The 13,901-nt window shown below is 45.5% G+C and overlaps 1 protein-coding gene and 1 pseudogene across 1 annotated transcript; both read left to right on the top strand.

The window, feature by feature from the left end:
• The first annotated feature begins 1,169 nt into the window (after positions 1-1,169).
• On the top strand, positions 1,170-2,192 carry LOC112268554 (uncharacterized protein sll0103-like). Its single transcript, XM_024457672.1, has 2 exons — positions 1,170-1,411; positions 1,501-2,192. The coding sequence occupies exon 2, from the start codon at positions 1,527-1,529 to the stop codon at positions 2,097-2,099; it is 573 nt and encodes a 190-aa protein (XP_024313440.1). The 5' UTR covers positions 1,170-1,411; positions 1,501-1,526; the 3' UTR covers positions 2,100-2,192.
• A 119-nt stretch (positions 2,193-2,311) lies between these two features.
• LOC100824151 lies at positions 2,312-12,569 on the top strand (annotated as a pseudogene).
• Positions 12,570-13,901: the final 1,332 nt, after the last annotated feature.

The raw sequence follows: 13,901 nt of genomic DNA, 5'->3' as shown, positions 1-13,901 counted from the left end.
GTGAGAAAGACGGGCAATTCAATAGCCTCATCAACTATTCAGAACTACGTAGTGTACAGTGACTGACCGAGACTCGGGTAGTTGGAGGAAATTAATACGGAGTAAAATCTTGAACCGCCATTAATTTTTCCGACGAAAGGTACTACGTCAGCTTCATGACGATTGCAGATACTCCGCCCACCTAACAAAAAGTACCTCTGCTTCTTGAGAGCAAGTATAATAGAACGACGTAGGCATGCTGTAGGTTTAAATATAATATTTTTGTTGAATTGAAAAAAAAGAAGAGGCCAAAGTAGAGTAGTGGGCTGTTAACTATTCTGTGAGACTGCAATACAGGTATACTATTAATAAAAGACTGAGAAACCCCAACAAGAAAACCCCGGTACGAGCTTAACTTGATGTGGCTACCACGTGAACAAAATTGAACAGCGGTACCGTTTTTGACCTAAGTGTCACACTAACACCAATTTAATGCTTTATGTGTGTGTTTTCTGATTTTGTATACTAATCTATGCATTACTCTGAGCTTGTGGATTTCACTGTCTGCAGAAGACTTTTAAAACTAAAATACGTCAAGGAAAAAAGGAAAGAAAGGAGATGCCTGGCATCGGTGTGATTGACGTACCCTATTAATGGCTATAGTAATGCATGTTCGTGTAGACAGTGGCCAGTGGTAACTTGAATGTTTGGAGGCGAAGCAGTGTGGAAGGTTGGTGCACATTGAATATAGTAGGGTGCCTCTGGTTACTGATGCAGTGGGAGAGATGCGTTTGTGGAGTATATATATAGGGCGGTGGCTGGGATTTCTAGTTTTGAAAACCGGACGGACCGGCGGTCCGACCGGAAAAAACCGGAACCGCAGCTTCTAACGGTCTGTTTAGCGCACTGGACCGGACGGCCAAGTGGACCGGAAAAAACCGGACAAATAGGCCGGTTTTGGTGAGAACCGGTGAACCGGACGGTTTAGCTCGAACCGCCCGGTTCACTTGCCGTTCCCCATCTCTCTGGATCCCGTGCCTGCCCGCCATCCCCCGTGCCAGCCGCCGCTCCGCCCGCCGCCCCCCGCGCCCGCCGCCGCCTTGCCCGCTGCCGCGCCTCGCCGCCCGCCGCGCGCCCCACACCAGCGCCGCCCGCAGCGCACCTCGCTGGATTTTTTTTCCAGTATTTAGTTAAAATAGATTATTTTATATTTTAAAAAGACAGACCGGTTCAACCGGTGAACCATCGGTTCAACCGGAAAAACCGGAACCGAGAACCTCGCCGGTTCGATTACCGGTCCGGTTTTCAAAACTAGGCTGGGATGAGCTGTGGGAAGGGCGTAAGCTACCAAACTAGCAAAGTGCTGTGATCATCAGTCTCAGCGGCTCTCCAGCAGGGCCGAGACGTCCTCGCATTTCTCCTGCAAGCTGAGGTACAATTTCTTGGCCATTTCTTGATTGTCATGTGTTTCGATGGCCGGGAATTAAGCTCGCTCTCCAAGTTAATTATGGGTAATTGCAGCCACAGGCGAGCCGGTGAGAATTGAAATGGCAAAGCTGGTGGTGACCGCGACGTACAGTAACAAGGCTGCACCACTGAAGGCTCACGAGCAGACAGTGATGGTGAAGGTTACAGCACCCGTGACCGCGAAGAAGGACACGGCGCCTCTGGATGTGGTGCTTGTGCTCGACACCAGTGGAAGCATGGCGGGCGATAAGATCAGCAAGATGAAGGCGGCCATGGAGAAAATCTTGGAGAAGCTGGGCCGTCGTGACCGACTTGCCATTGTCCCGTTCTCTTCGGAAGCCGTTGAAAGCAAAGCCCGGCCACAATACACGAGCACGCAAGTAAAAGCAGACTCCAACGCATTCATCCACAAGCTGAAAGCCGAGGGCAAAACCAATATCAGGGCCGGTCTCCAGGTCGCCGTTAAGGTGCTGCTGGACCGTTTTACGGACAAGCAAGGGCGCACGGGCGTCATCTTTCTCATGTCGGACGGTAAGCAGAATCATGGCGACGCTGGGAAAGTAGATGTCAGCGAAGTCAACGTCCAAACCTTCGGTTTTGGCGAAAAGCACGATTCAAAAGTACGGTACATGCAGCTGTGCTCTACTACATGATCATATTCTTAATTAATTACTATAGCTACTCCCTCCGATACATATTTAATTGTCTCAAATTTGTCAAAATATGAACGTATTCATGTTTAAAAAGCGTCTAGATACATATATGTAATGTTTCGACAATTAATATCGATCGGAGGGAGTACTTGCAAGTTAGCGACCTGATTAATTGCATTAATTATTACACGCACGCAAAATAAGTATATCATATGTGTGCGCAGCTGCCGTACGCGCTCGCACACCAGAGCCATGGAGGCGTATTCCATGTTGTGCACGACAAGGAGGACGCGAACCATCTTAAGGAAGCCTTCCTCATGACGCTGGGTCTTTACCGCTCCATCTCCGTCCTGAACCTGAGGGTGACACTCAAGAAACAAGAGCCGGCCACGGCGATCGACAAGGTGGATCCTGGTTCCTACCCCATGGAAAAGCACCCAGCTGCAGGCTCTGTCACCGTGGATTTCGGCGATCTTGCCCGTGACGAGAGGCGCAGGATCATACTCCTCTTACGCCTCCCTGCTGTCCTCACAGTCGAGTGTTCATATAGGTATATATATGAGAGTGGATTTCCTGCACACAGTGGCGACCGCACTTGAAATCCCGTCCATTCGCGATTGCATGGAGATTTGTGCCAGGAAAACCAAGAAACGTGGTATACATTGCAAATATGAGAGCTGGTAGTATCGGAGAGCAGTGAAAACACTGTTGCAGAAGGGACTGGTCGGCAGGCAATTCAGTAAGTACTGCGCATGGGGCCCTGTATCTGGTGGGAAATTTATGGCCACTCGGTTATTACCTACTGCGAAACCCCTCATGAGTCCTGTGCCACGATCCCCTCAGTCCATACGCCGGTGGAGGAGGAAAGGTGTCCGGCTACGGGGCGAGCAGCCATGGAGGAAATCGGCGTCGATGTGTACAGGTACGGCCTTCGCGATGCCGTTTTAGTAACGCCCCCTGGGTTCAGATCACCGATTCCTAATGTATCTGTACCTTTCGAATCCCGTAGCCGAGCACGAGATCTGGGGATTGATTCAGCAAACATGAGCTATCTCGCGCTACTCAGTTCGTTCGCCTTGGACGAAGAAGGTGCCTGGGACTCCAGGGGAGGGGCTGTCCAGTCAGACACTCGGTCCGTTGATTCAAGCGCGGCGGCGACGGCGGTGGAAGGGAGCAATGACCTATCGGGTGAACAAGATTTCATCGAGCATGGAGTGGTGGAAAGCGCAACGCGGATGGACAGGCCAGAAACTGATTCAGACGAGCCCCCACCTGCGTGGAAAAAAAGGTAAGGAACAAATTTGCCGCGACGCTGAGTAAATTGTGAACTGCACATTCTTTCTGATGGGATTGCAACTTGTTATGCTCTCCCCGCTACGAACACGATGCTAGGCCCCGGATTGGAGTGCTGCCAGATTCGAAGGAATGTACGGTGGGGAGGATTTCAGCTCTGGAAGAATCGTTGACGAGATATGCAAAGAAGAAATCCGACGTAGTTGTCGATCCAGTGGTTGGGACAAAGTTCGACTCGCTCGCAGAAGCCTATGATTTCTATAATTTGTTCTCCTGGGAGGTTTGGTTCGGGATAAGGTACGGAAAGAGCAGGAGAAATGTGAAGGGATCAAAATGTATGCAGGAACTCGTCCGTGGCTGTGCGGTAAGTGTTCGTGGATTTGAAGCTTCTGTTGATGATGATTATGAGCCACCTTTATCTAACCAGTTCATCGCACTCCTACAGGGTCGGCCAAAGCCTAACACAAGGTCGTCCATGTCAATGTGCCCTGCTCTCGTAAGATTACTCCGCAGCAATGACGGGACCTGGTATGTATCGGAGAACAGGCAAGAGCATAACCATGGTTTGTCAGGAACGTGCGGTGAGAAATTGCATTGGCCATCTCATAGGCACATTGACAAGTATAGAAAGGACGCGGTGAAACAACTTAGGGAGAACAACGTTCCTCTCGGCAAGGTGTACAACATCATAGGTTCCATGTTTGGGAGGATGGAGAATGTACCTTTCACGAAGAGGCCGCTGCGCACGCTGTGCGGCAAAATGGGGAGAGAACAAGCAGATCATGATGTCCAAAAAACCATGGCAGAATTCGCTAGGCTAAAAACAACTGATCCGGACTTCGACTACACTGTCGAGGTGGATGAAGACAGTCGTGTGAAGACATTAATTTGGAGTAGCGGCCGCAGCCGGCATCAGTACCATCATTTTGGTGATGTGGTTACTTTTGACATGACATACAAAACAAATCTCTATGACATGCCTTTCGGTCTGTTTGTGGGTGTCAACAATCACTTCCAAAGTATAATCTTAGGAGGGGTTCTCATGCGTGAAGAGAAGATAGAAAGTTTCGTATGGGTTTTCCGGGAATTCGTCTGGATGATGGGTGGGAAGCATCCTGAGACCATCCTCACCGGTAAGCCTGTGTCGGTGTGATTCCTATGCCCCCAGAAATATATTAACGTCATGCTAATGTCGGGTGCATCTATTTTTCTTACTAGACCAAGCGAGAGCTATGGAGGTGGCTATCCGGCAGGTGTTCCCAGACACGACACACTGATGGTGCAAGTGGCACGTCCTAAGGAAGGCTAAGGAGCAGCTAGGGCCTTATTACACGAAGCAGAGCGACTTCAGGGCTGCTTTCCATAAAGTGGTGAACGTAATGCTGACGGTCGATGAATTCGAACGGGCATGGCACCTACTACTCAGGCAATACAACCTAGAGAACCACCCGTACCTCATTCAGGTGTATGAATGCCGGTCCAAGTGGGCTAAACCATTCTTCAGTGGAAAATTTTGTGCTAGGCAGACCAGCACACAAAGGAGTGAGAGTGCAAATCATATGTTGAAGGTTTACGTGCCTCCTAGATCCCCGATGCATGTTTTCATGAAGCAGTACGAGAAGCTCCAACACGCCCGAGAGTCTGAAGAGAGTTTCCAAGAAAGGCGTACCAAGTTGGTAAGTACGTACACAAGATAAACTGTTAAAATATAGAAAATTTTAACTACTTCTGTCTGATAACGACCCTACTAACACCCAGGGTGGAGTTGTCCTGAGGATGAACTTGCCGATCGAGAAAGATGCCAGCAGGGTGTACACACGTGTGATGTTCGAGGTTTTTGGGAAAATCCTGTATGGGTCTGGTTCATACAAAGTGACAGAGCTACTACCCAACAAGTTATACAAAGCACGACATGTCCATGGTGAGCCACGTGAGAAATTGTACTGCATCGACTATCAGGTCAGGGTGGACGACAAGGGTAATTCGTACAACTGCGAGTGTGGTCTATTCGAGCACATGGGGATGCTGTGCTACCATGCACTGAAGGTATTGAAGCGATCCTCCCCCTTACAGGGTTCGATCTCTGTGCTTACAGTGCTAGTCCCTGGATCGACTCGCTAGCACACACAGTTTTCAAGATGTAATATCAAGATACAAAGGTCAAAAGTATATTACATCGCATTGATCAAGAATTTAATAATACCTTACATATTGCATAACCTCATGGGTTATCTCAAAGAAAATAAAATCTTGCAGCGGAAGGCAGAAGATACAAGAGTCCCATAACAACTCCACAGTCGAAACATGTTGAATGTAAACTCGCAACCCTAACAATTCGTACCTCACTCTTCACCTGGTTCACCTGCAACATTTGAACGTTGCAGCCACTAGGGGGTCAATACATTGATGGGTCAATACATTGAATGCATTGGCAAGTTTACAAAAGAGTCATAACAGATCCTATCAAGTACATGCAGTATTTGACAAGGTAGGGGTTTGGCTATTTGCATAAAAGTATCATTGTTCAATCCTATCATTTTTAAGAAAATAGTTTTGATTCTATTGGACACGGGGTAGAAACACCCATGCTCCTATTAACTTAGGCACATTGAGTAGAAACATCAATGCTCCTACCCAGTTCAATCCATTTGTTTTATTAGGAAATTGGAATGAGTGAGACCTTCCTTACAGCCCCAATATCTAGTTGCTCATAATTGTCCGTAACCGGGGACACGGCTAAGTACTTAGTTTGACACTCTCGAGAGGTGGTACACTTTACCCACAAGAAATCGACGTGTTAATCCCTTGCTGTCCTCCAGGTGGAGTAGCAACGGTACCGATTACAGGAATTTTCAGAACATATTACCCCAAACCACCTGAGGGACGCGTTCCAACCTACACTGCTACATACCGATGTCACCTCGGATCCAGGTTCATATTTCTTACATCCATCCTGGCAGAGCCCATAATACCATGTGGTTGTATTGGAAGCTACTAAACAGGAAACTAGTCCAGTCTCTGGTTACCCCGGGTAGCATTCCTCAGTTGCAACGCAGGCGCTCCCATAAAAATGGCGAGACGACTCATAGAAATGGACCCATAGAAATGGACCTGACGTCGCATACATCTCCACTTCCTCAAAGCAGCCCACACAGGACGGTTCATTGAATTACTTGTTTTGCCATACACTAAGAAAACCATATTGTAATTCAATAGTATCACATTGTAATAATACCACCCTCGTATATTATCATAGCATAGCATTTTACTACTACGATGGCAATTGGTGATAAGGACATGGCAAGGGTATCCTATACTACTAGGAGAAATCATAGCTAGCATAGATACAATAATAATCCTAACAATGCAATTAATAAAATCTAGCGCATAATAAAATAATAGGATGATGGTCAAAGTGAACTTGCCTGATTAGTGTCTTTGTATTCTTTTTCTTTTCGATACTCACACTTACCGCACTCCGTATAATCTCTCGCGAAGAACGAAAAGCAATAATAAATAACCATTCGACAACTCCAAATAAAGAACCAAGGCAATATAGAAAGTTTAAATTAAATAGTACCTAACTACTGTTAGGTTGTCCTAGTCATAGATCTAAGAGGTAGGAACAAGGTTGGGACAAAAGCGGAGTTGGAACGGAATTGATTTGGTAACCTACGGGTTGTTAATAGATACAATTTTCTAGGGGTCATGGGCTACTGTAAAATAACTTTGGAAGGTGTACAAAGTGGTCCAAAAATTAGAGTTTGGTGTATTCTTGTCACAACAGAAAGAATGAACTGGTTTGAAAATATGGATCAACATGTATGGGCTTTGGAACATTGCTAATCAATAAGACAGTGTTAATAGATACAAAGTTTGGTTGGGCATGGACTAGTGTGGCTAAGTTTGGAATTTAAGTCTATAGGAACTGTTATAACTTAGATAATTTGGCTGTTTGGAAAATGGTGCTAAATGACAGAACATGTGATGAAAAGTATACTACTGTATAGTATTAAGATTTTAATTGCTAACCCAAGAAGTCTCATGCCAAAAGGATCTACAGAGAATTAGCTACTGGCTTGCAAAGCTGGCTAGTCTGATTCTCACAGATTAAAGATACTAACGTATACTGAAAATGTATTGGTACTAATGGCTTCAAAAGACATAGGGCCAATGGGATGAATTAAACTAGATCTAACAAGCTTTCAAAATCCACTAATTTAACCTAAATAGGAGTTGTGAGTCAAAAGATACAGGCTTACAAAACAGGCTAATCTATAACAAAGTTTCTGTAACTAGGCTTAGCATTGGCAAGTGTGGGAAAACTGCTGAAGGTACTGTTTTGCAATGACGATGCACTAGTGTAGATGAAATTTTAAAGGTGCTAAAATAGGTTTAGGATTTAGATTTGGATTTGATCTTGACATGACAGAAAGAATCATCTAATTTGAAGTAATGTCTCAAAAGATATAGGCTCCGGAAGATAGCTAACTGATGTGACAGTGTATACAGATACGACTTTTGATTCAAGATGCACCTCTGTAGATGAATCCTAAGTTGTGCAAGGTGTACACTAATGTGTAGAACATGATCTAATTGATGAACTACAGAAGGCTTGGAACCAAACGGATCAATGGAACAATTTATATGAATTTCGAAACGTGGCTAATCCAGAAACAGCATGCTGTGAATAGCAATTTCAAACGAAGATGCACTACAGAAGCTCTTGGATAAGGGGTATAAAAACTGATCTGACCTATAGTGGAGGACGTGATCTAACCATAGACGAAAGAATCGGCCAAAAATGATATACAGGTTAAAATATATGGGCTTCTAAACATGGCTAATCAAAACTGCTGCGGCTGAAAAGTTGCTCATCGAAAAAGACACGGAGTTCGCCGGAGTTGAAGGAGGACGGCGATGATGTTGACGTAGGGTTCGATGGGGCCTTGGAAGACGTCGAGGCGGACATCATGACGCGGCTTGCGCGGTCGTAGCATCTCTGGATGGCGACGGGCGGAGCTCCGGGCGCCTCTTTTGGAAACTGCGATTGTGAGAGGAAACTTCAAATTGATTTCCTGAATCGGTTCCTGGGATGGTGAGAATTGATGGGGTGGTTTTCTTTTGGAGAGAGACGCGCGGGAAGGAAAGAAATCGAAGAAAAAATATATGGAAAGAGGGGATTCCTTACGTGCACGAGCTCGTTCTCGTGGCTGGGGCGCTCGGCCAGGTGATTGGGCTGGCCCAGTTGGGTCGGTCCATTCTCCTTTTTTTTTCCTTTTCTTTTTTTCTATTTCTGTTTTTATTAATAACTTTTGATTGATAACTCCAAATAAGTCCAAATAAACTCCAGTAAATTTGTAAATTCAAATCCTCCAAAGTGTGAACTTTTGGGACTTGAATCCTTTCAAAATAAAATAAGTAAAAAAAATACTTTTGCTTATATAAATGTCATTAGGGCTTTATAAGTAATACATAAAATAAATTTTGAAATCTATTATGAAACATTTGGTTCATAAATTAGTTTAAACTCAAATAAAATATTGGGTTGGCATACTTTGCACTAAAACCCTTCCTTAGCTAAATACCCCATTGGGTTGAACTCCAAATAATTGAATTTCAAATAAAATCTTATAATTATATGGTTCAATAAATTGCCAAATAGCTTTATAACACCGAATCATAGCAAATGTTTCCAACTATATATATATTTGGGAAGTGACGTTATCCCACTCTCAATGACGGAATAAATGTTGGAATAACATTTGCACATGAGGATGTCAAGTTATCCTTTTCTCGAATATTTGATAACTTGTTCTCGAAAACAAAATGAACATGACAAAATAAAAATCGAGAAAACATAGGTGCATCATTAAATATGTTTCCAACCTTATAACTAGGAAAGTCATATTATTCCCTTTCTTTATCATTTAGATAAATGTTGGAGAACATTTCTGATCGATTTAAATATTCCAACGATGCTCTCAAATGGTCATGGCATCCAAATTGGAATTTTAGTGTGTTAGTAAATCCTTCAAAAAGAACATAGGATTTATTTAGATGCAAAGAATAATCCGGTGGAAATCATAAGATGCATATGAGTCCAAAATAAAATAACTTTGAACTTACATAAATGTCCCAACCATGTTGTATAATTTGGATAGTCATATTAATCCACTCTTTTGTTGAATATTCAAACAGGGTGTGGAAAAATTTAAATAAGTCATAAAATTTTCAAATCCTTCAGAAATTCACAACCTAAAACATTTCCAAAGCCAATATTTTAATTAAAATAATTATTTTATTTAACATTCCAGAATTGGAAAATTCTGGGATGTTACAGGTATGATTCTGGATGTAAGAACGGTTCTATCACATGAGTTAACAGATAAAATTCTCATTGCTTGAACTGTCGCAGGTGATGCTGCACCTGGGTGTCCGGAAGATCCTGCAATGTCGTATAAAGAAGAGATGGACCATGGATGCTAGAGACAATCTGCCTTCGCATCTGCAACACTACCAGAAAGACCATGGGCCGCCAAGGGCTGCAACCTATCGGCACTCCAGTCTGCGAGAAGCGACGCTGGCCTGGCTAGATTTGGGAGACAGGAACATCGCGGCCTATGACTATGCGATGGATGCTTTAGCATCTCTCAGACCAGGCCTTGTAAAGCTGGTAGAGGGGAAAGATGGGAAGGGTCATGTAGATCAACCGCTGGAGTTTGCTAATTCCACGGTGAGAGGAGGGCCTTCTGTCGACACTTCAGATGTTGTGTCCGTTGACACCGGAATGCCTTGCAATGCAAAAGAACCAGAGAAGAGGCTGAGAAGGGGCAGGCCAATGACTGCAAGGGACAAACCAAATTACGAGAATTCGAACAGAAGAACAAGATTCTGTGGCTTATGCAGGGGTCGTGGACACAAGAGGACGACATGCCCTAAAAGAGGGGATGCACCTACGAAAGCTAGGAAGGAGCCGACCTGCAGCCGATGTGGACTGCTTGGGCACAGGAGAACAAGCTGTGGAAAGGAGATTACGGGTGTGCCGGTGGAACATGATGACGCGATGCCCTGTGGCTAGGTACCTAATGAAAACAAGTGGTGAGCAGGAAAATGATGTCAACGGTAGCGTGCCGGATTCCGGTTGTAACATTGCATGAGTGGGTTCCATCCCGGATTCCGGTTAGTGGGTCTTTGTAATGTTGCAAACTTTCTTGAGTACTTAGCTCATTTTAGATGATCTGTAATGAACAGACAATCATGACATTGGTGTCTGCTTAAAGTGTGTTACACTCACGCATCAAATAGACCTGGGGATCATGGTATGTAACAACGTATTCTCTCAAAAGATTGTGCCCTACAATTAAGTATGTCTTGGTGTCGCAATACACTGTGGACACTGCTAGGCCAGCTTGTGCCGGGGTGCCTTCAATTGATTTCAAAATCCAAAATTTAGCTTCTAGGCGGGAGTGGCCCGTGAGGTTTCAAATTCTTAAACTTGTCAGGTGCGGGGCAGCTATATAAGGAGACGGAGGTGGCTCAGAGGCACATTAGCATTTATCCGTGCACATATCGCAATGAAACATGGATTCCGGTAGCAGCGACCTGGATGGATCAATCGGCACAGCCTGCACGACCGTCAATTAGATTCAAAGGCAGTCCACGCAAGAGGTACGTCCACAACACTATGGTTCCGTTTCAAATAATTCTAAACTAGAGGGCCTAACATAATCGTGGATACCAGGTGAACGTGATAGAAGTGGCGAGCCAGACCACGGAAATGCTCCTGGGGGAAGATGATGCAGCCATCGCTGGTGTCTACTCAGGGGATAGATCGATGATGGGGACATATTCAGACGAGGCAAGTAAAAGTCCCTTGTTATTTGAATCTTGAATTATTTATGACGGGGCACTCTTTTGAGAAGCAAAACAAAAAAAATTCAGAGGTCCAGAGCCGGGCAATTTGATGTGCGCGGTCGCATATGTGTAAAGAGGAGAAGAGACGGGGATATCGGCGGAAGCCCAGTTCACCTGCAGCCCCCCATGGTGGAAGGTTCGGCAGATTTCGATCCAGCTGAAACCCTTGGCACGCTTAGTGGGCTCACGGGCCTGGACGACGGCGACGCTGAATCCACGACCTCGGCTAACGTCCACGGCGGCCCAGAAGATGGAGATGAGGCGTGTAGCAAGAAGTCTAGGCAGAATCAGGAACATTTGTAGCTGTCGTGGCCCATTATTGGACCATGAGAATAACGAGCTAACCTGTATCTGTACGTGCTGTTAGGCACAAGATTAATGGGCCGGCTAAGATGCTGCAAATCTATTGTTCCTCTTAACTCGTTGAAGGGAGTTTGCTCGCGCTTACTAATACGGGCTTAACATGAGACTTGGGGGCTAGTAAAATGATCGAGCTCGTAAATTAATTGAACTTCTATATTACTCGAACTAGTAAATTTCATAGAGTTCTGGTAAATTAATGGAACTAATCATTCCCATCAGTGATCGACTAAGCTATATTATGATCGACACTGCAATGCAATGAGCAATCGCATACACAATCTTCACAATTTTAACCAAACGACATCAATGGACAACGAAAAAATGAGTGGCTCTGGATGCTTCCCGCCACGGTAACACTCCTTTCCCGGGTGGTCTCGTTTTAGCCAAATAATATCTCCGCGTGCAACCCTATGCCTGAGGAAAACCAAAGTAGGGGTAGAAACATTTATCACATCTTGTACCTTGTAGTACTGGCCGGTGTGGCTTCGGAGTGCAGACGGGAGCAAGGAGGAGAGATAAGAGGGCAGAAGGGGAAGCTTGCACAGTGACCATACACCAGATCTATCCCCATCTCTTCCCCATCGAGAGCAAAGAGGGCGAAAACCAGGGCGACAACAGCTCCTTCGTTTGTAGCAACGGCAAAGCGACAGGCCGCTATCGAAGGTATGGTCCATGACTAATGCATCATCATCGGTTGCTGGTCCACCCCCTCCATGTGCTCTCGTTCATTTCTTCGTGTTGCTTTCGTGGTGACAGGCGACGCTGTCGGATACCAGGATGCGTGGGACTCACAGGCGGAGATTTGTGCGCGCGGATGGCCAGCAAAGCCGGACACCATCGGTGGCCGTCGCAAGCAGCTTCTCGATGTTCGAGATGAAAGAGATCGTCTCCAACTAGCCTGAATCTAGGAAAGATTGTGTAAGAGACATTAACCTAGGATGTTTCTTAGATCTGCCAGATATCAACACACTAGATCGTTACCATTCTGCTTGGTGTAGCACTCGAGCAAATGTGGCTCGTCGCACCTTGAAAATAAGCGACAGTCTAGTTGTGAAAGTGACTAACGACGACGTGGAGAATGTGTTCGGGATCCCCAAAGGAGGGCATAGGATTAATCATTTGGGGAGGAAAGCACACATCCCAATCCCTAGATAGGTTAGGCAAATATTGCGTCTAGGGCCGTCAGCACTAAAAGTGCCGGTTGGTTTGCTTAAGGATATACTAGGTGCCCCGGTCTGAGAGGAGATGAGCCCACATGAAGTGGCATCGACTAGAGTGGCGTACACTCTGCTTCTCGGAGCAAGGATGATTGCCACAACTGACAAGCTTCCCCAGGTTCCGGCTGAGCTTCTGAACTGTGTGGTGGAGCCAGATCTGATAGGGTCTTACGATTTCAATCAGTACATCCTGGACATGGCATTCGCCGGTGCTCAGTTAGTGCAAGACACTTTGGCCAGGAACTGTGGCACAGTCATCCTACTTGGATGCCCTGTATTCTTGCAGGTGATTTTACATATAGCACTTTTGATTTGCTGGGAAATGATGCCTAACACAAACTCTAGCTTCATACGGACTAACTAAATTGAAACAAAACTACACACAGATTGTGTATGCCGATTGGAAAGACTACAGGTATCCGGCACTTAGTCGGACTGTGATGCCGCGGATGATGGCATATAGCTCCGACTTGTTCAAGATATTCAACAACGATGACCTGATGTTGGTCTCGGATATCAAGTACTATGGACGAGTCAGGGTAAGAATTATCCATGCATACCATGTTCAATTGACTCGGATGAGATGGCTGAAATGGCTAACAATGATAGTTCTGAAATACAGGATAGGCAGCTCGAAGAGAATGACCTGCCACGTTTGGCTGGAGCTTACTGAGACTCCGAAGAAGCAGAAGCAGTGGATGCCACCATCATGGTGCCGGAAGAAGGAAATGTCTATGCACTGAAGATGCAGAAGGTTCTGCTCTATAGCCATTAATCAAAATTCTGCATGACATATGATCAACTTGATCTGCCAATGAAATTGTTACCTCTTTTTGCAGCTTGCGACGCTTGTGAAGGAGGTGGTCGACGAGCAGAGGCAGGTCAGAGCACCTTGCGACCAGGAGCTGCGTCTGGAGGTGCAGAAACTGACGGCGGCTCTGGTGAGAGTGTCAACGACATTAGATTCTGCTGGTGAAAGACTTTCTACTAAACTCATGGAGGCGGGCCAGAG

This window comes from Brachypodium distachyon, chromosome 1 (genome assembly GCF_000005505.3).
Source record: "Brachypodium distachyon strain Bd21 chromosome 1, Brachypodium_distachyon_v3.0, whole genome shotgun sequence".
Taxonomy (NCBI): domain Eukaryota; kingdom Viridiplantae; phylum Streptophyta; class Magnoliopsida; order Poales; family Poaceae; genus Brachypodium; species Brachypodium distachyon.
The sequence above is the reverse complement of the archived record's forward strand: the minus strand, read 5'-3'. Positions and strand labels throughout refer to the sequence as shown.

Coding starts and splice junctions, on each gene's coding strand:
- LOC112268554 (XM_024457672.1), top strand. CDS start 1,527: ATGGCAAAGCTGGTGGTGACCGCGACGTACAGTAACAAGGCTGCACCA.